At 39.8% G+C, this 27,826-nt stretch overlaps 2 protein-coding genes and 1 long non-coding RNA gene across 4 annotated transcripts in view; 2 read left to right on the top strand and 1 right to left on the bottom strand.

The window, feature by feature from the left end:
• The window catches only part of LOC6533477 (myocardin-related transcription factor B), a 40,365-nt gene extending 16,685 nt beyond the window's left edge, over window positions 1-23,680 (bottom strand). The window contains exon 1 of the mRNA XM_015194561.3: window positions 23,101-23,680. Within this exon, the coding sequence (XP_015050047.1) occupies window positions 23,101-23,164 (64 nt within the window). The 5' untranslated portion in view covers window positions 23,165-23,680. The remainder of the gene's footprint in view (window positions 1-23,100) is intronic.
• Window positions 5,003-5,517, top strand: LOC6533476 (accessory gland protein Acp62F). The gene has a single exon (XM_002094151.4). The coding sequence runs from the start codon at window positions 5,028-5,030 to the stop codon at window positions 5,382-5,384; it is 357 nt and encodes a 118-aa protein (XP_002094187.1). The 5' UTR covers window positions 5,003-5,027; the 3' UTR covers window positions 5,385-5,517.
• On the top strand, window positions 15,664-21,268 carry LOC120321391. 2 transcript variants are annotated; one of them, XR_005560989.1, is made up of 2 exons: window positions 15,664-17,131; window positions 20,860-21,268. It is a non-coding gene; the product is annotated as an uncharacterized LOC120321391 (long non-coding RNA). The 2 variants fall into 2 exon arrangements; XR_005560988.1 differs by having other exon boundaries at window positions 15,664-18,951.
• Window positions 23,681-27,826: the final 4,146 nt, after the last annotated feature.

Here is a 27,826-nt window from a genome sequence, read left to right as displayed (position 1 = left end):
CTGGTCGAGCGGCTAATGTTTTGGGGGCGCTGCTCGATTGTGGAAATGGCCAAGTGACGTTTACCTGACCAACTGACTGAGTGACACAGGTGGGCGTCAGCGACTTAACTGGCATTATGCGATGTGCTCTCTCTCGCACTCTTTAAACTCAAGTTCTGCGCTGCACTGGCAAAAATAAGTTCATCTTTACTAAACCGAAAGGATGTGTATATTGGGTGCTGAGAGAAGAAACTGTTATTAGTTCTCAGTGGTCGACTGGTCGAAGAAAAGTGATTTTTAGCCGCCTGTGTTGACAAATTCACGGCGTTCATAGCGTTGATTGTTGCCACAGTTGCAGTTGAAGTGGCTCCTTCGCATGAACAATGGCAGCTAATAAGCGCCAGGCGGGCCACGGAGTGCAACTGAAACTGAAATCGAATTAAAGCTGCTTTTGTTCAACTGTTGCATGCAAATGAGTGACGGGTACGTCGCCTTCACTGCCTGCGGTTTCCATGCAGTTGCAGTTGCTGCTACTGCTGCTGCTGCTGCTACTACTGCTGATTCTGATGTGGCTCTTGGCGCTGCTGATGATGTTGCTGCTGGGCATCGAGGTTCACTGCCACCTGAGCCAAACAATTGCTCGACAGCAAAAGTCAATTGGGCGACACACGCAACATCACACACACTCCACACACACGCACTGCACACACACACCGCACACACAGAGTGCACACCTTAAACACCAACAATGCGGACTCCTCCCGGTTGTCGGACATGCTTTGCATACAAAGATCGCACTGACGTTGACTGGTCTTTTATGTAGCTGCATGCGTGAGGTGCGTGTGTGCACTCAAAGAAAATGGCAGTGGGATGCAGAACATTCTCAACTGAGAAGGAACCAAAGAAATCCCTAAGGGATTCCTTAATTCATATTGAAATATGCTACCATCTATGATCAAAAGATATAGTATACTTATCTAAGCAGTGGAACTACACTTTGTGGCACTGTAAAACCTAGTTCTAACTATTCTTTTCGAAAGTGCACTAGTGAAACTGGAACAGGATGCACTTGCAGGATTGTAACACTGCAGCACACAATGGGCGGTGGTCAGGTGAGTTGTGCATTTTTGCGCAGGACACTGGGCTGATTGAATTGAAAGTTAATTAGAGAGAGAGGTAGGGAGACCGCTGTAATGGCCGAGTGTTAGGGGAAAATGTGGGAAAAGTTTGGGGATTCATTCGGGCTTACCCGGGCTTGCATAGGTTCCGCCTTTCGAAAAACAACTCGTATAAATAGACCCAAAACGACCGTGTTATTCGTAAGGGTGTGGCCGTCTGTGTGGGTAGTGTCCTCAATTAAAATTAATTATGCCCAAACGATACGCTCAATAAAATTTAATTTGCGAAAATATGAGCCAAGAAAATGAGCCACATAGGAAAATGTGACATTTAAGTGCCGGGGGCCAGCATCCTCAAACTATTCGCCAAACAACAAACATACACACACACATACACAGTCAGGGGTCTAATAATTGAAATTGAATTTTCAATGATAGCAAGGCGAGGACCCAACGATATTTATTTAGATATATCCACCCCCATGAGCAGAAATGTTTGGCACACTATTTAGAATCAAGAAGACCTGCTTGCTTCCCTTGCCAACTGCAGTGGGCTATTATTTTTCGAGATATTTTCCCACACACTGGATCACAAACTTAACTCTAGAAACAACTACTTCCGTAGGAAGTCCAGATTTAACTGGACTAGTTTTCTCAAGCAAAAAAGCAGTCAGCAATTTCTCCAGTTCCACCCAAGTTGAATAAACACTAAACACTTGACCGGATTCACGTTCTGCATTCAATTTTGAACAAGTAAGCTTTCGACTCTCTATTCTGTTTTATCAAAACCAAACGAAATCGTATTAAAAATAAATAAAATTAAAAGTGTAAACTGCACAAACACACACACGACTTTTGGCCATGCTGCGTGCCAAGTGGAAAATATTTCGCAAGTTTTTCTACACATTATTGTGTGAAAAATACTATATATATATACATATAGTATAGATATATATATATATATATACATCTGTGTAAAAAGTCGGACGCAGGCAGGCTGCCTGTGTGTTATGTTTAGTTTGGTACGTTCAATTTGCATTGTTGTTGCCTTCTATTCTATTGTAGCCGGCAAAACAAAAAAAAAAGCAACACAAAATGCTAGAATGGGCGAAAAAAAAACAAGGCATAATAAGCAGGCAAGAATAAAAACTACTAGCCAAGAGAGAAAAAAAAAACGAAGCATAAAGGAGATGAAAATGAACATTTTTTGGCAAACAATTCAGGGCTAAATATTTTCATTGTTTTGTTGAGTTTTTATCACAACACCATAAGTTTGTATCCAAGTGGCAACAGGAAAAATCTAGATAAAATCATCAAGATTCTAGCAATTTAAAGTCCCGCATTATTTGTGTGCGAATCATGTGATTATTTTGGGAGGCCCCTTTGTCTTCTTCCTGTTTGCAGTTAATTTAAAGGAAACCTAAGGATTGCAGCTTTAAATTATTGGGTAAACACTAGGAAATATACAAATATTGTGATGTTAGTTTAAACATTTATGGTTGATTTTGAAATAAGTTAACAAGGTGACACTTAATAGTGTGTTCGAGTACGGGTTCTATTAAACTTTTGACGTTAATCCTTAAGACTTTGCAAAGATAAATACTGATTGCGAAGGTAAAGTTTTGTTAGTTCAAAGGGTTTTTGGGTTTGGGCTTTGGACCCCACACAGTCGCACGCACACATTTAATTGCAAAAATGCTTAATTATGCATGAAACATTGAAATAAGCAAGACGCACACACACACACACACACACACTCACAGTCACCGAGGGATGAATAATTCATGGCAAAATGGAGAATTCGTGGATCGGCTTTTCCCTCCCTCCGATTAAACAGCGCGCGCGTTGGTAAAACAAACAAATAAACAGCATAGCCAGCAATATTTTGTACCTCCTAATGACGTGCGTCGCTCTTTCCAGACGGCAAAAAAAAAGAAAAGAAAAAGAACACGAAAGCTGGGAAAACTTTTGCCGTGCAATTTGCACGTCAACATTTTCCCAAAACACCAAAAAGTAATACTAATGGCAGGCACAACAATATTTTTGGCAGCGTCGGCGGTCAAGTTTGTGTTGTGATGTTGCAAGGAATTGCCTCCAATTACCATACCCTTTCCCCAGATCGTCGAAATCGAGGACAAGGCCTCGTTAGCTGGAGATTATAGTGAACACAGTTGAAATTCCTCATTGTAAATCATCTTAGAATCCTATAATCACACATTCGATTTCAAAAGTTTAGCTTTGTATAAATAAAATGTTCGTCTGTTTAAAGAGCACCCAGTTATTAGGAGTAAATTAAATGCTACAATCCCTAACGTACTCCTGGTATTCATTTGCGAAAGTGCACTGTAATTCTTACTAAACATAAATGACATCTCACTCGCGATTGGATTCCCATCGATTGGCCACAAAGGAAACTCACCTGCAAAGATACAAAAAGAAGGAATAATTAGCAATAAAGCCAGAGAGCACAGACGAATGTAACTTGTCTAAGCAGAATTAGAATCAGAAGCAGAATGGGGAGCACAAGACTGTGAGCTTGTGTGGGTTGTCAACTGATTGCGCATACGCCGCGTTGGTCAACGCACTTTCCAAGGCTGCGAAAACGCGAAAGCAGCTGCAGCGCGCTAGTCGCTAACATAATTTTTGATCTACAAACTAATTAGCATTCGCACGAGTGTGATTGCAATTTATTGGACACCAATTGAGACGAAAACGCGCAATTTCATTCATAAACATGGCAAAATTTCGAGGACCAGAGCGCAAAAAAGGGAACTCAATTTATTAATTGCTAGCAAATGTTGGGCGTGTGTTGCAATAGTTTTGCCTTTGCCATTGCGATCGCGATTGCGATTGCATTAGCCTTATTGCAATTATGTCGTCATGTCCGCGTCGCCGCCAAAGTTCAAAGTTGCAGAATCTTTAGAACATAAAAGTTTTTCACACGTTCCGCACATTGTGGTGGCGAAGGAAGGAGGGGGCGTGTAGGGGCTGTCACTGTGCGCCGAGAATTATTCATGGCGCATATTTCAGCGGTTTGGCAATAACCCCCCACCTCTCGAGAGCCGAAATAAATAATTGCAAATATTATTGGCCACTCAGCGCATGCCAACAATAAGGACTGCAAAAATAGCCAGCGAAATTTGCAGTTCGCATAGTTTCGCAATAAGTCGGTGGCGGTGATGACTCAAGAGTGCAAAACCGAATATTATAGCCATAAAAAAAAACCGTGTGGGAAATTATGCATCTTGGCATGGCACTTGATGAACTGAGATCTTACAGATTCAGGAGGAACTCCTGGGTGTGATTCTTCTGGTCATGGTGAGTTAGCCAATTGGCAGGATTCGTGTCTCGATTCGATTCGCCAAACGATAAAAAACTATTTGAAGGCTCTAGGCCAAAACGAATGTGAAACACAATATTCTATTTTGACAGTGATTAAACCAAAATAATGGCGGGTGGGAAGTAAATCAAAGTGGCTGTACTTATAGTACTTAATCGTTTAATTAAGTTGCTAAATGATCTACAATTGCTTTTTGCTGCCAAAAAGCATTTATTTTATACCAAGATCCACTAAATCTATTTCCCTCACTGACGCGTTTTTGATGTGAGTAACAGAAAATATTACTACAGTGGCTAAACAATTTTTAAAAGATTTGTTAATTATAGAGATTCTAGAGAATAAAATTTGTTTTAAAGTCGTTTAGGAAAGGTATTTAGGACTTAACAAGTTAATGAAAAATAGTAATACAAATTTAAAGAAATTGTACCTTAACTTACAATTATTATCACAATGATATATTTTAGTCACACAAATGTTATAATGGTCTGGAACAAAATCGCGTAGCAAAACTAATTTGGATTACTATACTAACAAGTCAGAGGGAATAAAATAAATAGGGCATAAAATGGTAAACGTCTTCACTATCTACAATGTTGATAACGTGCACCTTGAAGATCTGTGCCTTGCTGGGCTTCCTACTCCTTTTCAAACCCATCGAAAGTTGGGATTTCGGCTGTACCGTCAACGGAAGCCTAGCGTCGTGTCCTTCAGCATGTCCTGAAACCTGCGAGTACTCTGGTATAGGACCCTGCGTAGATATGTGCGGCGGTCCTTGTGTGTGTAAGCCGGGATATGTAATCAATGAGAGGATTCCGGCTTGTGTTCTGCGATCAGATTGCCCCAAAGATGTGATTCGTAAGGAACAAATGACAGAAGGTCTATTCAATTTTAAATGCTTTAGCAGAAATTTAAAGTGTGTTGGGGAATTTTTTAAAACAAGAAGGTAATCTTGAAATTAAAATGCAGTAAAATGCCTTTTTTGTAATGCGTTTTCGATTTATAAAACAATAGTAAATTGTAATCTGTAGATACGGTTTTAAATTCCTTAATGCCGAAATAAACAGTAAAAGAAATACATCATTCCCATCTCGACTGCACTTGCTGACCAGTTTTCCAAACAAGTGCTGGGCACTTCTCATTTCACCAAAATGCCACTGCAAATGTGGTGGTGCAACGGTTGCTAGGCGGCTGGCTGTGTTTGTGACCGACATGTGCCCACTGGCAGTCAGAACCACACGTCACCCGCACATACAGTGGTGAACATTACAATAGCTATTAAGAAAAAGAAAATGCATTTCTTGGCAAGCGGTCTCGTGTGCTACGGGTCATTTGGGCGGAACTATGTGACTGCAATTGGGGGACATAGAAAACTGGGGATTTTAGCACCAATCCATGCGAAACGCGGAACACATTCGATATTGTATCACATCGGAAATTCCACTGTGAATTATTGAGAACTGTGTTATTCCACATGCTTTTCGCCCTGAACAATAAATGCACAGTATGAATACTTTGTGTGCTGGCCAGATTAGGCGCGGTGATGCATGGTGCGGCAATTGGGATTTAATTAAAAACTTAGCGGGCCAGCAACCGAATGGCGCACACTTTGATTTATGATTTAAGCCAAATAGTTTTAAAGCGCCGCCGCCGGCGGGTTATAATGCTCCTGTATAATAATTTTGCATGTTAAATTTCGCGCAATAACGAAAATGATATATAGAAAATAATCATAATTTTCACACTTGAAAGAGCGACACAAGACGTCCACGGCGACGACGCCCATTCGCATCGCGGCTTGTGCATTATTTCTTAATTAAATTTATTAATTGCACACAACACGAGCCGACGGCCGTACAACGGGGCGTATGCGCAACGCTCGCCCCCGCCAAGAGATGGAAATGAAAATGGGCGAGTGAGAGGGAGCAAGAAAAGCGCGAGCACGAGAAGCGAGAGCAAGAAAAGCACAGAAAAGCCATTTGAATGATTCATTTACGTGCCAAAAATTTAATTGTGCCAGCAGGTAAACCGCTTGTCGATGACGCCAAAGGCTAAGAGGACAAAAAAACATCATCATTATGATCATCCTCTTCATCTGAAAGGCAGCTGAAGCGGGGTTTAACAAAAATGGTCAATCCAATTATGGTACTTCATTGGACTATTTAAATTTCTAATTAAGAAACTGTAGCAGTGGAGCAACATAAAAATTTGCTCACAAGCAAAGAGTAGCCAAAAATTATTTTAGCTCTGCTCCGTTTTTGTTTGATAGCAGTAAAAATAGTTGTCCAAATGTGGAATGCCATACCTCGTTGAATTCGTAACAAAATTCCCTATCGATCCATGTACATACATTGAAATGCTAATTTTCGGCCATTTTTCGCAAATTTTGATGATGGTACCCCTTATCAAAAATGCAAAAATTTATCAAATTTTTTTTTCCCGAAAATCAAAAAATTTCGGATAGAAATAGTTAGCTATGTTTATTAGCAGCACAAAACAGTCTTTATTTTAGCTGTGTGGCCATTTTTGGCCAAGTTATGGCAAAAACACCGATTGAAAATATCCGATTTTTTACAACAAATTTTGTTTTCGAATTTTTGATAATTTTTGATAAATTTTTTTTATAGCAGTAAAAATAGTTGTCCAAATGTAGAATGCCATTGCTCGTTGAATTCGTAACAAAAGTTCCTATCCACATGTGTTAAAAAAATAAAAATGTAATTTTTTGTAATTTTTCGTAAATTTTGATGACCTCTTATCAAAAATGCGAAAATTTGTATTAAAAAAAAAATCGAAAATTATAAAAACAGTGATTAGGATAGTTAGGATGTTTATTGGCAGTACACAACAGTCTTCATTTTTCACTTCAATTGCTCTTTTCGCACGTCACTAGGGGTTTTTCACGATTTTCTTGGATGACTGCCTGCAACATCCGCGCATCCAAACAGCAGCTGTCAGCAAAGAGTATATCACCGTCACCGTCATTCGGATCTGTCACAATGGCGAACTCTGGGGCATTTGTCACCCACTCACCTTTGCACCCTCGAATTCCCCGGCAGCCCACAAAAGCAATTAGTCGCAAGTAGAGCAGCACAGTTCTTTAAAATGTGTCATATTCGGCCAAAATAAATACTGAATTATTTTTGTGCCACGAATATTTATGCTATTTTGGTCAAAGCAAACAAAACACAGCGGGACTTTGTGCTTGAGTGAGATACTTCGAAAATTAATTAGCTTCGCCAAAGCAAGGAATGCAACTCTTCCAAATGCTTTCCATGACAGTTGTCGACTTAATTCAATTAATTAGATAGCATTCTTGAATGCACACGTTTCAGAGAGCAGCGGGAATTATTTACGCTGTTTCATTCAGTGAAAAAACCAAGGCAACGAGTGTAATTGCCTTCAAAATGCATGCATCTAATTTGCCCACATTTAATTCGGCTCTGCAAACTTTTCAATTTAAACTTTTTTTTGAATTTTTGGGCAAATATGCCATTGCATAATTCGTGTTGTGTACACACTTTTTCCATTTGCATCGTCTCATTTTAACTTTTTCCTTTGACTCGCCCCGCCATTTCGCCGAAATCTCTCCTTTCCTCCCGCTTAGAGCCAGAGCAAACATTTGCATAATTTAAGTTTGATGTGGAAAGTTACGTGTTTGCCAGCGAAACGACAACAAGCTGGCTGGCTGAGTGAACCGTGAACTCAACGGCTCAATGGCCAAACAGGTGCAGCAGGTGAGCAGCCACCCGCCCAGTCGCGGAAAACGTCACCCAACTGCAACATTGTCGGATGAAAAATTGAGAGCTTAGCGCATTTGCTTGCAATGTTGCCAGGGAAAACCAGCTAAATCAGGAGCAACCTTGTCGATTCGCGGCTACAGGTGTTTGTTGCTTTTGCACATGGAAACTCATTTAGATATACCAGAGAAATCGTGGGTGTGTTAGTCGTGCAGCCGTATGGAAAACATTTCTTATTTTTGCCCACATTATTAAGACTCCTATGAAATGGTAACAAAGTTTTTAAATACTTAATTAATAAGTAGGAAAATAAGTATCTAAATTTGTGTCCATAATCGTTGGTATATTTGGCACTTTTCGCTGGCGCTTTTGGATCTGCAGTTTGTGCTGTTGCTCAGTTTTTGGTAATCTGTCTGATTATTTAACTTGCGCTAAATACAAATATTTAGAAAATATTTTGCGGCAATTTTTATGTTATTTTTCTTGGCAGCCCGACTACTCGGACATTTTCCCTCTCCACCGACAAAAGAATGAGGGTCATTAAGATACATATACGCCGGACAAAGTCTTATTGTTCTATACTATATTTATATGGCGAGCATTATTCTTTCAAATTTATTCGACTTGGGCTTAAAGGCGCATAAATAATCATACCTTAGTGCTCAAGTAGAGGTCGAACTGGGGGTGACAAAGAAGTGGGGAAAAATTAGAATTTGTGGGCGCACTTTGTTTAAGGCACACTTTTGTAGATAACACCCACCTTTCGGACTGCCTCAATTAATCTGATAATTTGCAAAATAACCGGCCGGCAAAGCTAAAAATACCAAACACACAAAAACAGGGAAAAAAGGGGAAAAAACACAAGACTAAACACTTAAAACATTCGAGAGCGTTGAGTGCCGAACATTTGTGCAAACAGTGATTAATAAATTCTAGGCCTTCGCATGATAAAACTACAAAGAATGTCCAAACAAGAAAGTTTAATTTTATAGTTCTTGCAATAATAATACTCTGATAATTTTTTTAAACGAATATGGTCTTAATACGTTATAATTGAAATATATGTCTTGTTCTCGTCTTGCGTACTCGTTTCGCATAAAATGTAGCAGCTCCTCATTAAATCAGCTAATTTTCCATTAAGCTGAAAACATCATCCCATTTACCAGCCATCAAATTCATAAATTATAAACATCGCCTGCACCACGAATAAATATCTCAATTAAGAGGCGGGTGAATGTGAAACATGCCTAAAATCGCAATAAATAAACAAAACGGCCAGAAAAAAAAATACAGAAATTGTCGCTAAAGATATTTGCACCGCAACCGAGGCGAACAAAGTGCAGCGCCATCTGTGACACATGAAGCAAATTAAGAGCGCCAAATGTCCAAAAACATAAAACAAAAACAAATAACCCAATGCAAATGCCGCCCACGAAACAAAAAGATGTACAAGAATGGACGAGACGACAGTCCGTCATTTGATAAATTCGCATGGAATGATTTTAATTAAAAACCTGTAAATCTCATCTCGCCATCGGAATGTAGAAAACCGAACACAACGTTCTGCGGACCGCGTAATAAAGTTGTCAAATGTTCCCAGACAACTCGAATATGTGCATAATTATGATGGATGTGCGTGCGACATTTGCCAATTGATGACTTCTGTTCGCCTTTGTTCTAAAATGCTGTTCATTCAGGTCTCCATGTGGGCATTAATCATTTTTGTTTATGCCAAATTCGAATTCAAAAAGCCGTCAAGAAGGGCAGAACAGCAGGCAGCAATGCGGCCTACTCCATTGTCAATTTATTGGCATTTAATTTATTTATTACGCCTGCTTTCGTGCACTTTAAGTGCTGTGACAAATCAATTAATTTGCATTTCTTTGGCCTCTGGCAATAGCGTAGGAAAAAACTAGCAATAAATCGAATATCACATAATATTCCGGACAGGCAAAATGATTTTATAAATACTAGTTGATAGCTTTTAATTTGAAATCAAACAGCTTAATGCCAGGACTTTTCAACGAAAGCTAAATAAATGTTTTATGAATTGAATAAGCAACAAAAGTTGCTTTTGCAGTATATCATGAATATGAGCATGGGTGAAAATGTTTTTTTTTTTTCATTTCATATAAAGTCCCATTCGATTATTCGTGAAGTTAATCATCAGATTCGAAATGGTCTCTGCAACACGCCCACCAAACTGCCAGAAGCCTCTAGCGATCTCTATAAAATATAGACGCATATATATAGAATATATATAGTGTAGCGCATACTTAGTGCCACCTTAAGGCAGCGTCAAAGGTAAAAACTTGGAGAGTCTCAGGGAAAAAGTAAAAAGTGAAATGGGAACGCCACAAATCTCCGTCCGAAAATAGATGGGCACAAAAGAATGGGACAGATAGGCGGACGGATTTGTGTTGACTTCTCTGCCGGCGGCAGGCGAAAAGTTGGTAACAAAAAGTAAAAGTGTGAAAGTTTATTGAGGCATTCCGTCTAAGCTGATTTGTTGTCCAGCTGCCCGGGCTTTTCCACTCGCCTTTCATTATTCGATGGAACTTTTCAGGCATTGCACAAGGGCAACAGTTGTCAGCTGCTTCGCTGCTCCAAATATTTACATGGAATGTGTGTAGCCGGATTTTCCCCCCCTGAGAATTCGTGCGTGTGTGTGCGTAAAAATTTTCCACGCCGGACGGCGTAAATCAAAAGACGGCACAGCCCTTCAGATGTCGCCACTTTCCCGACTGCATTTCCCTTTGAAGGCAACTGTCAAAGGTATTCGAGCAGATTTTCGGCAAGAGTTTCAAATATGCGGGAGAGTTTGCAGCGAGGATCCCTTCTTGCATTCCTCAACAACGAGTTTAATGTGTGCAATCTTATGAACTTGGGTCTTTAGCAAGTTTAAAATGCAAATTGGTCTTCAATCTATTACAATAAAGAATAATCTTTCAGTCATGTCAGCTTTTAGGCGTTCTTACAAGAGATAACTTTTTAAAGCAGTTTTCAAACGAAAAACTCGAAACCAAAAAGGCAATTTCGCATTAAATCCGAGCACTTTGGCCGCAAGGCCTTGTCGTTTGTTGACACTTTTCGTTGTTTTTGTTTTTATTTTTATTTTCATTTCGCATTTGTTTTGCGTTTGAAGTTATTTACATGTGTCGCCGCCTGACAATTGACGATACTGTCCCTTTTCGCCGAGTTTTCCTCTTTTTCCCTGCTATATTTTATTTTTCAGCTCCCCTGCGCGCATAAAATGCCAGCGGTTATTCGACACAGTCAGCGAGTCGGCAGATTTTTCCCTTCGTTTTTATCAAATGTTCAAAATTTGTTGTCAACATGTTGCGACTGATTGTAAAACCCGCACCCTCTCCCTTTTGGCTGCTCCGTCTCTTTCTGATTGTGCTCGCCATCTTGCTCTAACTGCCAACTCAGTTTTGACTGAACAAATCGATTGATTGATTTCTCAGGTGTGTTCGATTGCGCTGACAATGACAACGATAAAGATCCGGCGACACGAAAGAATGGCAATTCACTGAGACAATGCTAAAATGTAGGTTTCTAGAACCAAACTACTTCACATCATCACTTACTGAGAAAATACCTGAGAACAACCCGATAAAGATTAATTTAATACTTTCTGTTCATAAATAAAGTATATCACAAGGATCCTAATGCTTGTAACTGACAAAACGTTATCTCTGCATTTATATTTAATTCATTATTTTGCTTTAAAAACATCTCAAATCAATGTCACGTTCTGGCACTCATTTGATTCGCATCACTAACTGAAAGCTGGGTTGGTGGGCGAAACAACGTTTAGTTTTGTGTAACGCCATTTTACTTTTATGAGCTTCGCATGCGATACTCCGTACTCCCCATGTATCCATGTATCCATGTCTGCGTGCATGAGTATCTGTGTGCGAGCGTGTATCTTTTAGTTTGGCGCTCGGATTGGAATGGAATGGATGGTGGGTGTGTTTGCATTTGGCGGCTAACAGCGGTTTGATTGAAACGCTGATTGTTGGAGCGTAGCAAATATTTACAAATGTAAACCAGGCTAAAAATCAACTATACCGCACAAAAGAAAATTGAATTGTTGCATTCATAAGCAACATACGTTGAGCTCAACCAAAAATCGATATATAATAAAATAGTTTTAATAACGGATCCATACCTGCACTTCAAGCTAATCTGATAATAGAGAAAAAATACAATTCGCAAATGTTTTCTTTACTCACTCGCGACCTAAAACCTAAATACGGTGCTATTTTCGCCAATGCTCATTTAGGTACGCAGAAAATGCGCTTGATCTATGCTGATCCGATTCGATGCCATCCACATCCACATCCACATGCCCAACCCCATCCTCATCTCTGGCGATTCTCGACGTGGTCAGCCGCAGATGTATAGAAAGCAATGCCAAATAAAGATTCAACTATAGAAGGACTTTTGCGGCTGGCTTGTAGCCTGTAAATTAATTACATTCGGGCAAAAAGAAGCCGAAAAGAAAACAATTTTCCAAGCAAAACCAAACTAAAGCCGAAAACAAAACGAAACGAAACAGAAGACAAAACACACACACAGAGTCTACGAAGTAGAATGGGAAATTCAAGGGAGGGATGTGCAGAAGTCACTGGCAAAATAATAAAAACAGCAAATAAAACTCTCGTCTGACGTTTGGTTTTTGCATTTTTTATGCAGACCCAGCTAGAATAAAGTAGAAAATTATCCAACAGACAACCCGAGTCCTAAATAAACAAGACCAAAAACTGCACGGACATGGAGCCCGTACTGCCGCTGCTATTTTCCGACATAAGCGGACAAGTTAAGTTTCGAAATTATTCGGGTAGACCAGGGAAAATGCATTAGAATCTGCTTTTCATGCATGCGAGAAAAGGAAAGAAATAATGGGAAAAGCCATAGGGAAAAAATAAAGTCAAGCAGAGACGACGGCGTCGACAAGATGCGTGCCAAGTTATTTGCCTTGCAGCCGCATTATTTGGTCTTATTTGGTCTAAAAAAGTGGAGGCCTATTGCCATTGCTCTGGGCTCAGAGAGTCTGACAATGCTTAGGATCCCCGATCCCCAATCCCCAATCTCCGATCCCCAATCTCCAATCCGACTGACAGTTGGCTCGTGTCGATAAAATGCTGCCGCGGCGGCTTAAGTGCCATCGTTGGGCCAATCTATTTTTGTTTGGCCGCCGGACGTTGCAAACAACGCCTATGCCACATTTCTGCGTCCAACGTGTGCAGCATAAATTCAAATCGAGGAACGTAAAAAAGTAAGCAACCACAAGAACCACATATTTTTTGGTAGTTTGGCAGATGGCAGTGCAGGACACCTAAATTACATAAACACCATTTAACCAGCACAAATCTGTTGCATTCTCCAGTGCGAACTAATGACGGTATATCAGGAAAAACATATAAGTATACTTTTAAGAGGTCTTATCTGCTGCCTGTTTATGACTGTATATATATGTTTATTATTCCCAAAAATCACATACTAGCACAAAAATATTACAATATAAAAATTCATTCAAAGCCAACTCATCAATAAGAACTTTTCATATTTTAAGTGCCCTAAATAAACTTTATTTTGCCTTGGTCATAGGCAACATGAATTGCTCCGCTTCTATTACAAATCCAAATCCAAATCCATTTGTGTCGCACATCATACATTTTATATGCTGCGAAATGTTTACAATAAATGTATATCCTGGCAATTACTTGGCAAACTTTTCCACTTTTCAACAATCTTTTTCGAATAGGGCCAAACCGGCAAATAACAGACAGTTTAAAATCGAATTACTCACATAATTTATATGCACAGCCTCGAACAAGAAGAAACTCGCAACTCGCAAGGGAAAGGGATGGGAACGAGGGGCGGGCACAGGCATCCAGCAGATATAGAAAATCCGAGCTAATGCAAAACTTTCACAGAACGCCCTCGCACTTTCACCTCCCAACTGAACACCGACCACCACCCTCCACCCCACTTTTCCACTTCCCCCGTGTGTTTGTTTGTTTGTTGTTGCTGCCCGTCCGTTCGCCCATACAATATTTGTCCTTCATTTGAAAGTCAAATGCGTGTGAAGCGAAGAAATCTGTTGCTTTCTCGACCAACCGACTAACCGCCCTGGGGTCTCAAAAAAAAAAAAAAGAATATAAAATAAAAAAAAACTCAGCCGCCCTCGCCGCGAAGACAACAACATTATTTTATAGAATGGAATGAAACAGCCGAGACAAACCAGAGGAATGTATGAAAAACACAACATAAATTCTAAAAGGCTGACAAGCATATAAAAAAGCATACACACATATATAGTATACTATAGTATAGTATAGTATAGCATCGTCATTGATATAAAAACTATGGAACGACGGGAAATTCGGTTAAAAATAAATGCAGGCCCATCAAAATTTATGGTTATGATGTCGCTGGCTCTGTTCGAGCAATTAACAACCACGGCAGGGAGCCCGAAAAATAATTTAAACCTTCGAGGTGGAAAGGTTGGACCCCCTCGAAGGATACAGAAATAGTACTGAAAGTCAAGTTTTAATTTGTAGGTGCAAACTGCTTGAAAATACTCGTCTATATTTGTGAACAGCGACACTTGAAATTGAGTTGGATTTACATTACTTCAAGGCTTGTTTACTTCTCTTTAGCTTTCATTAATGCGAAGTTTCTAGTGTACTATTTAGCTCGCTACTATTTACATTGATATTAAATAGTTAGTCATACAGAATGATTCTGTGATGTTTCACTGAAAAGTGAACAAAAAATGCGAAGCTTTTAATCTGTGCATGATGAGCCGCCTGCAATGGCAGCCAAATATTTAAGTTAACAATACACAGCATAAACATAAACAATTCCAATGGGAAATGCGCAACTGAAACCAATAAAAAAGTCAGCCCAAAATCAGACAGATCACGAACTAAACAATAGCGGATCGAGGAACAAAAAAAATAGAAGGGGGAAAACAAATTTATGCAAATCAACAAATTTCCACTAATTGTGGGCAGAAACTAGATGGCGGAGGTTATTGGCCAGGCCAATCAATTAGGCCCAAAAGCACAAGATGGCCAGGCCATATCTATCGGAATGGGGCATTAACATGTGATTTGCTTGGAAAGTGTTAATTGCCATTTGATTGTTTCGCATTTTCACAGGCGGCCCAACATCGCAATTTATGCAAAATCTTTGTAAAATATTGGGCCACGTCTGGGTTTACATTTTCATTATGGTGTCCATATTTCTTCCCTGTTTTTTTGCCACCATAAAATTGGGACACAGCTTCTTTGCGGGCTAATGGCAAAATATTAGCTAGATGTCAATGAACTGAAGTGTCTGCAATGTGTTTCACAATAGCAGCAATATCTGCCCCTTTTATCACAGCACATATACATGTACATGTTTATTGGGCGCAGAGTTCAACGTTCTATAGAAATTGTTGAAAAACCAATTTCCAGTGTGAGGCAATGCAGATTTTTTATTAAACAAGAAGCTGACATTTAATCTTTGAAAATAAATGATATTAACAAGAATCGAGTGATGGAATACACAAGCGCAGTTTAAACATTTCTTAGAGGTCTTTATTACCTCAAAGTAGCATTTTCTTCCCCAGGGATGAGTAATTTATCATGAGTTGCCTTTTGCTGACACTTTCCCAATAAACGCTAAAAGTTAGCTTGCTAAATAATCTATGAAATGGACCCAAAAATGGAAACCTCAAAGTGTATTACCGCCTTCATGCACAACAATTGACTCCCCAGAGCAAAAGCCATCGCACGAAACTTTCCTGGGGGACGGCAACACATCTGATTACGTATACGCCCTGTTGGCAGCTTTGGCAAAAGGCCAAAAACCGACTTTGATGCGTTTTTAAGTTGGCTCTTTGAGTGCCAATTTTTGTCTATTTTTTTGTTGGCCAAACTTTTCCATTACCACATCAACACTACTACACTTTAAGCCAGCACAGAGGACAGGAGGTACACATTTTGGGGTCAAGTCGACATTAAAATAGTTTAGGGATTTGTATTTATGTTGATTGCATTGTCGGGCCAACTAACTGGCATGTGCATGGGATTTGTGGGGGAAATTGAAAAGTTGTGTGCTGCCAGATTCCAGATTCCAGCTTCCATAGATTTGCGCCATGTCAGCGAGTGTAAAATGCAATTTCTTTCACTGCCACAAAAGGACAATAACGGAATGAAAAAGGCAGGCTGAAGTCGAATTGACACCCCTTTAAATGACAACATTATTTTATTTAATCACAATTGTTTTTGAAACACCTTTTTGATTAAATTGAATTTGCACAGGCAAACATGTGAGAAAAACTATTGCATGCACTTTTGAAGTGTGCCAAAAAAACAAAGTCGAAGGTGTGAAAAACTGTATGGAAAAGTTGAAAAGTGCGAAAGAGTCAAACATTAAATTGACCCCCAACCAAGAGCAAACATTGCAGCAAACAAAAATGCATAAAGAGAACTCGAATCGTGCAGCATGCACCTGTTTCAACTTCAATTCGCGGGGTTTCTATTTTTATCGTATGGCCTGCAGCGCCTGGTCTTTATTTCTGCTCTACGTTTTAGCTCTTTTGATTCCCTTTATGCCATTTTGCTATTTTTCAATTTTTTTTTTTCCTGACCCACATTGACAATATTCATGTTTATTAATATGCATCAGACAACTCCGCCCAGCTGTTGTTGTTTGTTCAGCGGAAATGAAGTTATCCGACTTTGCCGGCATTAATTGCCCACTGCACGAGCGAGAACTACTCTAATTAAAGATGCAAAGCTGCATAAGCAGGCAGTAATTGTTCGCCAAGTGAACTAATTGGCATTCAAAGGATATCAGCAAGGCTTCTTTGAATCTCTCAGTTTGGAAAGCAAATTCATTTTGTAAATACATTTGCAATCTACTCTGGCTTTTAAAACGACTTAAAGATTTTAGTATGTAAAATAAGTTTGTGAAATATATTTTTAATCATTTCCCTTAAGGCAACCACCGAAAGCAATTCTCAATTTCATAATTCATTATCTGATTGCTATGCGTTGTGAAAAATCTCTGCCTAATTTCAAACACATTTCACGTAGATTTTCGAGATGCTTTCGTGTATCCCTGACTAATTAGCCACTCGGATCACGCGTCTGTCCAATCCTTTTCGAATCAGTTTCTTTTTCTGGAAGACCCATTCAGTCATCTATCGCTCAGCAGTCCCAGCTCCTCCCCCTCATCCCGTCGGCCAATTTATCTATATCGGAGCGGCATTATAAATACAATGACCACACTTCTTGACATGCCATGGTCAAATTTTTGTGCATTTGTCAAAGCGAAAATAAATCACAAAACGCCAAACAAACAAAACGCAACGCAGATGACAATTTCGTTTGGTTCTCGGTTTTTTTGTTTCTGTATTTTTCTTCGGCAATTGCGTTGCGTGTTTGGACGCTTTTGTTTAAAAGAAGTGTTCGTTTATGCACTCGAAAGCAATTGGGGAATCTGACATAGTTTTCGCTCAAGCAGAAAGCCGAAAGCCTGAGATATAGATGCCATATAGACCCGATTCCGTTGACAGCATAAAAAGCGCTGCTAAAAAAGCGAATTATATGCAAAAAGCAAATTTCATGCCACATTTAAAATAGCCACCGCAATGTTTTGTAATTTATCAACGCCCTCCCGCACCAGATATCGCATATATACTCGTACCACATAAAATACAGTGCACATACGAGTATAATATATAGTACATATATGCGGTGGCAGGCGTGTGACTGCTGCAACGATGTTGCAATGCAATGGCCACGGCGAATGCAAAATGCAGACATTTCTTGACACTTCTCTAAATAGTTTTGCGTGCGACGCAGCAGCAGCCAGGGAAAACCAAGGAAAATGCGAGGAAACTCGCAGGGAAATGCGGCGTGGATGGGGTATAGGTAAAACGCACACGGTCACTCGAGTGCCAAAATGTCCCCGCACGCCATTAAAAACGTTGCGAAAATTACACAGCAAACTGAAAGGTGTTCTAATGAGGCGTGCGCCGGACTCTGTTCCGAAATGTGTGTATTTTCGTGGGTGTTTTCGCGCTAAATGGGGCTGCCTTTGGGTTATGGATGGAGGTGCCATTTGCAAGAGTGTTGCCCCACAAGATAATACTTAAAGTTTAGCCAAAGTTTATGGGCTGGAAATCAGAGTAATGGGTATGTCCTGCAAATAACATTTACATTTTCTGGCTCTGATAACTGTAATGAACTGCATTCACCTAACTGCAAAAGGAAAGTGCCTTAAGTTTCTCTTTTCACCTGAATTACTTGCAGCAACCTTGCTGAGTTTTCAGTTTTCACAACCATCTTTCGTTCTTAGCCTCGATTTTAATGCTGCAATTTTCATTGAAATGAGTTCAAAATCAAGGCCGCCGCCGCCATCACGTCGGAATTTTGGTCATAATGGTCATGCTACATCATCCCGGTCTCGATAAACTTGGGTCTTGAACTCGACCCTAGCGATGCCATGAATACAAATTGTTGCATTTACAATAAAAAATTCATGGGATTCCATTTCAATAAGCGAAACGGCCGAATAAATGCAGTCGAGGCAAGGCGAATCAGTTTATTAAATAAAAGGCAATGTGTAACATGAAGAACGACCTTTGCAAAGACAGAGACGAACGCTTCTCGCATGAAAACTTCACTAAATTACCAAGGAAAATATTCGCCAATAAGTCAGAAGGGGAATTCAACGATACAAAGATAAAGGGGCGAAGAGGAGCCAGGTAATTTGTTTATCCAGCGCAAGGAACACCTGCAGATTGCCAGCTCGAGATCCCAGAGACAAGTCCCCCTCTTCTCGTTCTCGTTCTCGGTCTCTGTGTTTTCCACATTTTTTCCGATTCTATTGTGAGATTGGAATGCAGTAGTTTCCAGTGGCAATAGCAAATTATTGCTGTCTTTCAGGAAAAATGAGTAAAAGCACAAGAGGCAAAGCTGCTTATGCAAATAGAAGAAAAGATTATTTAGACTGGCTTTGGGTTCGCTACTTGGGCAAACTTTAACTAGAAATTAAATAACTAAATTTAAAAATGCTTCGCTGCTTAACGTTCATTTATGTGGTTAACAAGCTCGTGAATATTTCATTCTGATTTCAATATCTAATACGCCCACTTGTAGGCCCAATACCCATTGTGAATTATTCAGACAGTGCTTAGAAGTATAGATGTATAGATGTAGCATTGCGCCCACCCCTTTAAAAACCACCCACCCCCACCTGCTTTCCACCCCCGCACACGCCCACACACTGTTTATTTGCACAAATGCGTGCGCTTTCGTTTTCCGAATTTTCCAACGAATTTCTTGGCCGGCCAAATTGCAAAACTAGGTAAAACTGGACAATGTGGGCTATATAGCGCTGCCATACGCTGCGGATTCTCATATATATCCGCGGAAAACTGCCTGTTGCTGTTGTTGTTTAGGTTTCCCGCTCGAGAACATGTGTCTGCAACATGCAAAAGTAATGCACACTGCGTAAAGCGGGGGAAACTGTAATCCTTTTTTGGTTTTATATTGCAAGCGATATTGTTAATACAGTAATGTTAGCAATTGGGTTGAGGAGTGACCTCATCTTAAAGGAATTATAACACTAATAATGTGAGTTCTACAATTTTTGAAAATATTTTCCCTAGTGTAGCTGAACTTCTCCGCTGTTTTCCCCAAAAAAAAAAAACCAACGATCGATTCCCTTCTCTTTCTTTGCCGCGTACATGAATTCTGACTTTGACTGGACGCTGCCATTTAATGTGTGTAAACATTGCGCAAGCTAGAAACAAAAAACAACAAAACAAGCCAGAAAAGCAGGAGTAATAAATTTCTATATATTCATACGCCCCGTTGTACACGCTCGCCCAAAAAACGAACAAGACGCCAGAAAGGGAGGCAAAAAGTGGTCGAAAGTGGGACGGACGGAGGATCCAAACCCAGGCTGATTCAGAATACAACCGAAATTTGACTACAAAAATGGGCAAAATGCAAATACACACAGTCGGCCGCAATTTCCATGTGTGCGTTTGGCTTTTTCGGCAATTTTGCGGCATGTTTTTCACACATTGGCGCGCTGTGGGGAAAACTGAGGAAAAACAATCGAACACGACGCTGTGGCTGCCATGGAATATCAATATTCATACTCGTATTCTTGTATTCGTATATTTGTGTATTCGTATTCCTATTCATTCCCTTCGATACGAAATAGCCAAGATGATGATGATGATGCAAGTGCAAATTTATTTGCCACTTTGTGTGCGGCTCGCCGAGTTGTAAGTGAAATTTTGAATTTGCCATTGGGCGGCTGGCTGGAAAAGCCTCCAAGTTGATTGATTTTCCAATTGCAAACTGAGTGCTTTTGGGTTAGTAGTTTTGGGGCTACAGAGAGCAAAAATGGGAAAAGTAAGCAAATGAAAATTACTTGCTTAAATCTATTTAAAATAATAATAAAATATTTCATTTAAACTTTTACACAACAAAGGTTGTATATACTTATAGTTTGACATTATTAACTAACATTAACTATAACTTTTTTCTCCGTGCAACAAACAGTTCAATGAGCTTTTGGCAGCTCGACCAACGATTGATCCACAAATTCTTCGGCTGAACAACTGAAAATGAAAATTTCCCCCTTTTTGAATTCACAGTTCAGCACGATTTGTCTCCCCCCAAACAGAGAAGCAATCGAATGAGATGTCAGGAATGCCCGGACAAAGGGGATTCAATGGGTGGCAAGGGGTAGCTGAAGAGGACGACTGTAAATAGCCCCAGCGACACTCATTTTAAAGTGTTTAGGAGCGCTCACACGCAGAAAACACAAAATGACAACACCTTGTGCCCCAGTCAGCACTAAAAATTACATTGAAATTGGTCATAAAAACCAGGGAAAATGAAAAGAAAAACCGGCTGGAAAGGGACAGCAGTCGTCGGTGCCTGTTTCGCTTTTCTTTTTCATTAAATTACATATTATTCTGGCTTTGGTCGCACGGCAGCTAATTTTGTCGAGCAGGCTGCCACTCGTTTATCATGTAAATAAAAAAGCCATAAACGAAAAAACCAAAATTAAATTTTATCCAACATTCTGGTGCAGTCGTCTAATCACAGCCATCAAATTCACTATATATCACAAAAAAATAAAAATATATGCGCGCGATATATTGAAAGAGTGTCAAGGCTTGGAAAATTTTACGTTCCGATTAGCCGCAAGAAATGGAATTTTTCTCCTCTTCTCTGCTATTTGTAAACAAGACTGCATTGTTGTAAACAAGTCGTTTATATGGCCAAGATGATTTGGCTTAGCCTGTTGTTCGCTTGGTTTTTAGTTTGATTAATTCTGGGTATTAGAGTAATTTATTTATTTTTAAACGCTTCAGACAAAAGTTTATTTATCGTAGGTTTCAACAAGTGGCAGCAGCGGATTATTTGCCTTTTCGAAGATAAAAGGAGTTTTCTTTAAAGAGTACACGGATCTGACACCTAAACTATTGTATTGGTCTAGGAATATTATCAGGTAAAGTAATTATTTATTTATTTCGTAAATATTGCATTACAGATTATTGGTTGTTTATTGTCAAAGATTTTCCTTGTCTTTCGAAAGGTGATCGGTTACGAAAGAACGCTTTCTATATGAGTTGCATATGCCCATTTATCTATATCAAATATTTTCCGTATGATTTTCGATTCGGCGACTGCGTTTTCTGGGGTTCGCCCACGCTTTGTTTAACTTTAGCACATATGCTGGGTTCCTCGTTACATTATATATTCATACAATGTCTGCATTTGTTGACAACATTTTACAATGCTTTATTTTTAACAGCTCGTTAGCCAAGGCGGAGAAGGGCTGGGGGTGGTGGGTAGTGGTGGGGTTTGGGGTGTGGCGTGGATGGGGGCGGGGACGGTGGGCTGGTCAGTTTGACATTGAGCGCGTGCCAAGCAGAAAACGCACGGCCAAAAGGCAGCAAAAACGAATAAAAAAAACAGCCTCCGCTCATTAGGGACAACACTTTTGCTTAATTTAACTAAACTAACTGATGTGCACCTCACAGATTTAAATATGAGCTTATCGCATAGCTTAAATACGATCAAATTTGACCCAATTAAGTTTGGATATTAATATATAAGATTAATTTATTACGAGTTTATGCCTCTGGAACTACCAATTTTTAAATTGGAATAAATATTTTCAGCATTTTAAAAATTCAATAAATAAATAATACTTTCAGCGATTTAGTATTACAATTGAGTGAGTTGCACTAAATAACTAAATTTCAATCTGACTTTATTTGCCACAGTAGCCACGAAATAAAAAATACAATCCAAGCATGTGCGTACAGGTAAAAAAAACTAATTAAATAAGCAAAATATTTTGACATTTCCGGTCACATTTTAATGTTGTCAAAATCCGGGCGAAAGTCAATTTTTCCCCAGCTAATCTCGAGGCCTATTTTTTGCAGCCGGTGGCGTTAGCTGTCATGATTTTCCACTACTGCCGAAAAAAATTTTAAGTACACCCGTCAGCGGCTTTTTTTCAATTTGCTTTTGGTAGCAGGAAAAACTAAGTGGCCAGCAATTGCTGCCGCAGGGCAAAGAGCAACAATAATTAAAACAAACAAATGGAAAGCAAAGTTAATGTCAGTCAAGTGGCGGGGAAGGCAGGGAGCGCGCAGGGGGATGGTGGCAAATCAAGCATAAATCTTTCAATTGTGTTTGGATTTTGGGCCGGAGTTAATAGCCAAGAACAGCGGCGGCGGAATCGGTTAACGAACCCGCTGCACTGCACTGCACTGCACTTTTTCCGGCCATTGTTGTTTACATAGAACGGTGGTGGATAGGTAGATATCTGGATATTTGGATAGGTTGGATAGGTTGGATGTAAGATCTAGGCATACCCTCACAATGTTTGCAACATTTTGCTGGTGGCTCATCGCTGGCGGCGTCGGCAATGACCGGCATGGTCCCCGCAAACCACACGAACCACTGAAGCCCGGTGGTGCAGGTGCAGTCCTATCGGAGTTTCTTTTTTGGGATCCTGCTTGGCTCGATTAACGGCGATGATCGGCGGGCTATTAGAGACACATCCTTGGGTTTCGGCACTAGGAACACTCGCGCGACACAACCACCTGCTGTCAGGAATCTATGGTTTCTTCTCAATCAATCTTCGCTAACTCGGATATATCTTTTAGCAGGGTTTTCAGCAATGGAATGTTGGCATTTTCGTAACACTTCTTAGGCTAAACACTTTAAGATCAGTTAGATCGGTTAGATCGGGCGTAAGATCCTCTCTCGGTTCGCTATAGTCCGCTACTGACGGTGCTAATCGTTCTGCTGTCTGTCGTCTGTGTGGGACGTCACGCCAGGCTATTTCTAGTCTTTTTTGGCTTTCACATTGCGCTTTTCCGTGAAAATCGTCTGTTTTCGTTCGAGAGACGTTCAAACGTGAAACCTCCGCAGAGACCACTGAGTGTAGATATTCCGGGCGCACGGCGATCTGCTCCCATTTCGAATACCGAATTCGAAATCTTCAAAATTTTCGAACGCCTCTCCGGCGCAGCATCTCGCCAATGTTAGATAATTTGGCTTTTTCACCATTTTTCCTCAATGAAACAATGAACTTTCACATTTCCTACACGAACAACAAACGAATCTACGAGCAGCATCTCGCTCTTTCACTCTCCGAGTTTCGAAAACGCTTTTTCGAAAATAGAACTGTAGATCCTCTCGCCGGAGAGTCCGGCCGTAGAGATCGGCGCACGGCTCTTAATTTCGAAAAGTTTTCTTCAAAGTTTTCGGTCTACTTTCCCAAGCACCCTACACTAAGGAGAGTTGCTCACTTAGTCGGGTATTTGGGGTCCTACGATCGTTTGGGATCGGTTCCTAAGTGGGTTTGTGGGTCAAGGCGTCTGCCTGCACTTAGTCTAATCATCTTCGGGTGGGTTCGGTTTCGGGGAAATGCGCCAAGGTCCCTCAAAGGTTGAAATTGATTGGTGCCGAATCCTTGGCTGTCACAAGACAGCAATTAATGGTCATTTAAGTGATACTTAGTATTATTTTTACCAAATACGATTATATGAAGCAGTCCAATTTCTTTTCCAATCAGTACTTGACATTGCCTTATATAAATAATAGTCGCATAATCCCCAAAACAAGTTAGGCAGTAACCAAATGTAGCCCCCTGAAGTTCAATGCATCTTAAAGCAAGCAGTATTCGCATCTGAGTATAGCCTTAACACTTTAAATATATATTATATACGACTGACTTCCTAAAATATATTTCCCCATTTCATTTTCCGGTCCCCGACACCTTCTATTTATTTTCCCGAGCCTCCATATCCCAAGGAGCAACAAAAAGATATGCCAAGTGAAAAATGCGAAAAAAATAATATTTATTATTTGGCCACCATCCAAAGCAGAGATCTTAACTGCAAAAATCCTTTGCAAACATTTCAACGACCTTGAAAAGCAACGTCTCTGAAAAAAACTTTCGCCAGATCGCAGCATAATTTTCTGCCAATAAACAAATTCACAAATTGGGCAATTGGACGTTGGGGAATCGATTCCAGCCATAAAATATAATTTATGATGCTTGTAGAATCTAAACACATACCGAGCTGCGAATTGATTTCAAATCGATTGTGGTGGGCCAAAAGATGTAGTGAGAACCACCTGCATGACTAATCCCCGATCAGTATCCCCATCGAATTTGCTCTTTCGATTGATTTGCGGCCGAGGAATGCAGGCAAATGAAAATCAAAGTAAATCGCAAATATAAATTTAGAACGCTGCAACTAATTGGGATAAATATAGCGCCAATATATATTTCTTATAATTCGCAAATAGAAATATACGTTTAAAAGTATAACATAAAAGCACATTCCGAAAGCAGCAACTAAAAATAATAAAATTGACTCAGCTCTGATTTTCGCTGTCGTTCGTTTTGATTTAGCGACACAAAATGCTTGCTCTGCCCGACTGACGAGTGCAGAATTTTGTATAGAATCATTTCTTAAATTTATGGCCAAATTGGGCGCAAACGTCAAAAGGCTTTTCAGACCCCCGGGGAAAATTGGGCGAATGGGCGGCGGATTACCAGGCATCATCTTCGATTGTGTCATGGTTGTGGGCGTGCTGTTTTATGACGCCTGTAGTCACAAACTATTCCCAGCCCCCCAATACAGTGGATACCAGCATATCATGGACATAAATCTTAAACCATTACATGCAATGACCACTAAGTATGTAGATCACATAAAAATTAGGTAACATAGTAATGATTTTAAATTATTTTCCATAATTTCCAAACTCGAGCCGTTTAATTGTTTAGCTACTGTATCTATGGGTATATCTTTTTCAGTTTAATGCGTTCAATTCCTTGCTTTCTGTGCAGTCTGCGATTGGGAAATTGTCGTAAACAAAGTGAACCGTAATTCAAGGGAAAATATCGCCCATGCGATTTTTCCATTTGCGGCCATTGCACAATTTCCCACTTTCCATGCTGCAAGTGCAATGCCAGGGCCAAGCAGAATGCACCGAAAAAAAGGGAATTTATTGGCGAATTTCGGCTTTTGCACACATTAATGGTGCACATGCTAGAAACATAAAAAGCTACATGCACATCCATCCGAATCTAATTGTTGCCGCTGTCAAGCACCTCGCCCAGGGTCACAGGCAAATAGTTGGCCTATGAGTTATGAGTGGGCCGACTTTTATGGCCCACTGTGCACCAAGAACGCTCACTTTTTGATCGCCTTAATGCAGGCATTGCTTATTTATTTCTGGATTTTTGTGCATAAATTATTAGCGGATAGCATAAAAAGTATGGGAACACGGCATCAAGACAAACACAAATCGAGCGCGTCAGAATTTTCGGCGTGGGCGAGAAAAGTCTTTCTCTCGTTCCTCGGGGGGCAGGAGCGGCGGCGGAAAATGGAAAAACATTTTTCACCATGCGAAAGTTTTGCTGCTCTTATTTGACGTCGTTTCATAATGACGAAACGGCACAGCGAGCATTTAGTTTTAAAGCAGCTATAAACAAAAATCATTCGAAACAGCGGGAAACTTCAGCCGATTTTCATTACCAATATTTCATTTTTTACTGATTTTACCTATTGAACTTTTAAATATTTATAATTGATTAGAACCATTCTTCACTGCATAATACATTAATTATACAAGTAATGGACGTAAATTTGAATTAATTAATAGTTATGTTTCCCAAGAGATCTATTTATACGCGAAAAAACTTTTGAAAAAACCTATTTCGTCGCCTGATTTCATAACCTGCGATAATTTATGTGATTACTTAAATGAGATATGTTAGATCGGTAAACAAAATAAAAACAAAAACTATGCCAAGAACATATAATTGGTTTAAAGAAAAAATGAAATCCAAAATCTGTTTTCCACACTGACTGCGAAAACTATGCTATCATTTTCGACGGCGCGAATAGCAACAGGTAGCGGCTGTATACTTCAAGCAGGCACTGTACGTCGACAACAAGCCAAAATAAATAAAAAGACTAACAAAAATAAGAAATGAATGCCTGGCAACACGTAGCACACCCGCTGCAATAAATAAATATTTTGATCGACTAATAATGTTACAAAATACGCATTAACTTCTGGAAATATACCGAATTAAACCACTAAAATATTTAAATTTGTTTGAGAATTGTTCTTAAGCGATAATGTTCCCCGGGGTCATTGCATTTTGGATGCTGAATTATACATTGAAATAAGTTCTTTATTCTCTTATCACGGATTGTGCATTTTTTTTATCAGTTTTATACTTACATATGTATGTGTATATGTATGTACATATGTATCTCAGCACACATTTTTATAGATACCGGGTAATTCCCTCACAAAATTGCTGAACCTAATGCCTTTAGCCTAAGGAACTGACTCAGTATAAATAGCAATAATAGAAACAATAATAGTTTTATGAGGCACAGTACAGTCAAGCCCCTATAAAATGCATTGCATGGATACAAGCCGAATTTTATTACTTGCAATATATATGAAAGAGTTTAAATAATCTGTGTTATATGTTGTATTGTAAGCTACACATTTATTTGTTGTATTTGGTTATTGATTTCTAATCAAAAAACCTAAATTCAGGAGAGCGAAAATTCCAATTGGAAAAAGGGCGTCGCAGTCTCGGACATAAGAAGACAACAAAAAGCAGTCGAAACGCCGGCAAAACAAAGACGCGAAGCAGCGGCACAAAGCGGAGTAGCGAAAAGCGACGAATAGGAGCCAAAGGGAGATGAGAAAACTTTGCGAATCTCTACCAGAAAGCGGATTAAAAGCAGCCGCCAGATAGATATACATAAATGCAATTAAATAAAGGGGGCCTACATAAAAATTGCAGCAAAAATCAAATTTAGACGGGAATCTCACGCACATCGCACGCACAAAACTCGCACACACGCTCATTTATATAAATAAACAAAAAAGAAGCAGAAAAAATAGCAAAATTACCTCAGCGCACGTTGTTGTTGTTGCCGTGGTTGTGTGTGTTTGTAGTTGTTGCTGGTCTCTTTTATATATATTGTTATTGTTGCTGCAGCTGCTCAAATCGGAGCGGATTTCGCGACACGTAGACGGCCCACGATA

Source organism: Drosophila yakuba, chromosome 3L, assembly GCF_016746365.2.
Source record: "Drosophila yakuba strain Tai18E2 chromosome 3L, Prin_Dyak_Tai18E2_2.1, whole genome shotgun sequence".
Taxonomy (NCBI): domain Eukaryota; kingdom Metazoa; phylum Arthropoda; class Insecta; order Diptera; family Drosophilidae; genus Drosophila; species Drosophila yakuba.
Note: the sequence above shows the minus strand (reverse complement) of the source record. Positions and strands in the feature narration are given on the sequence as shown.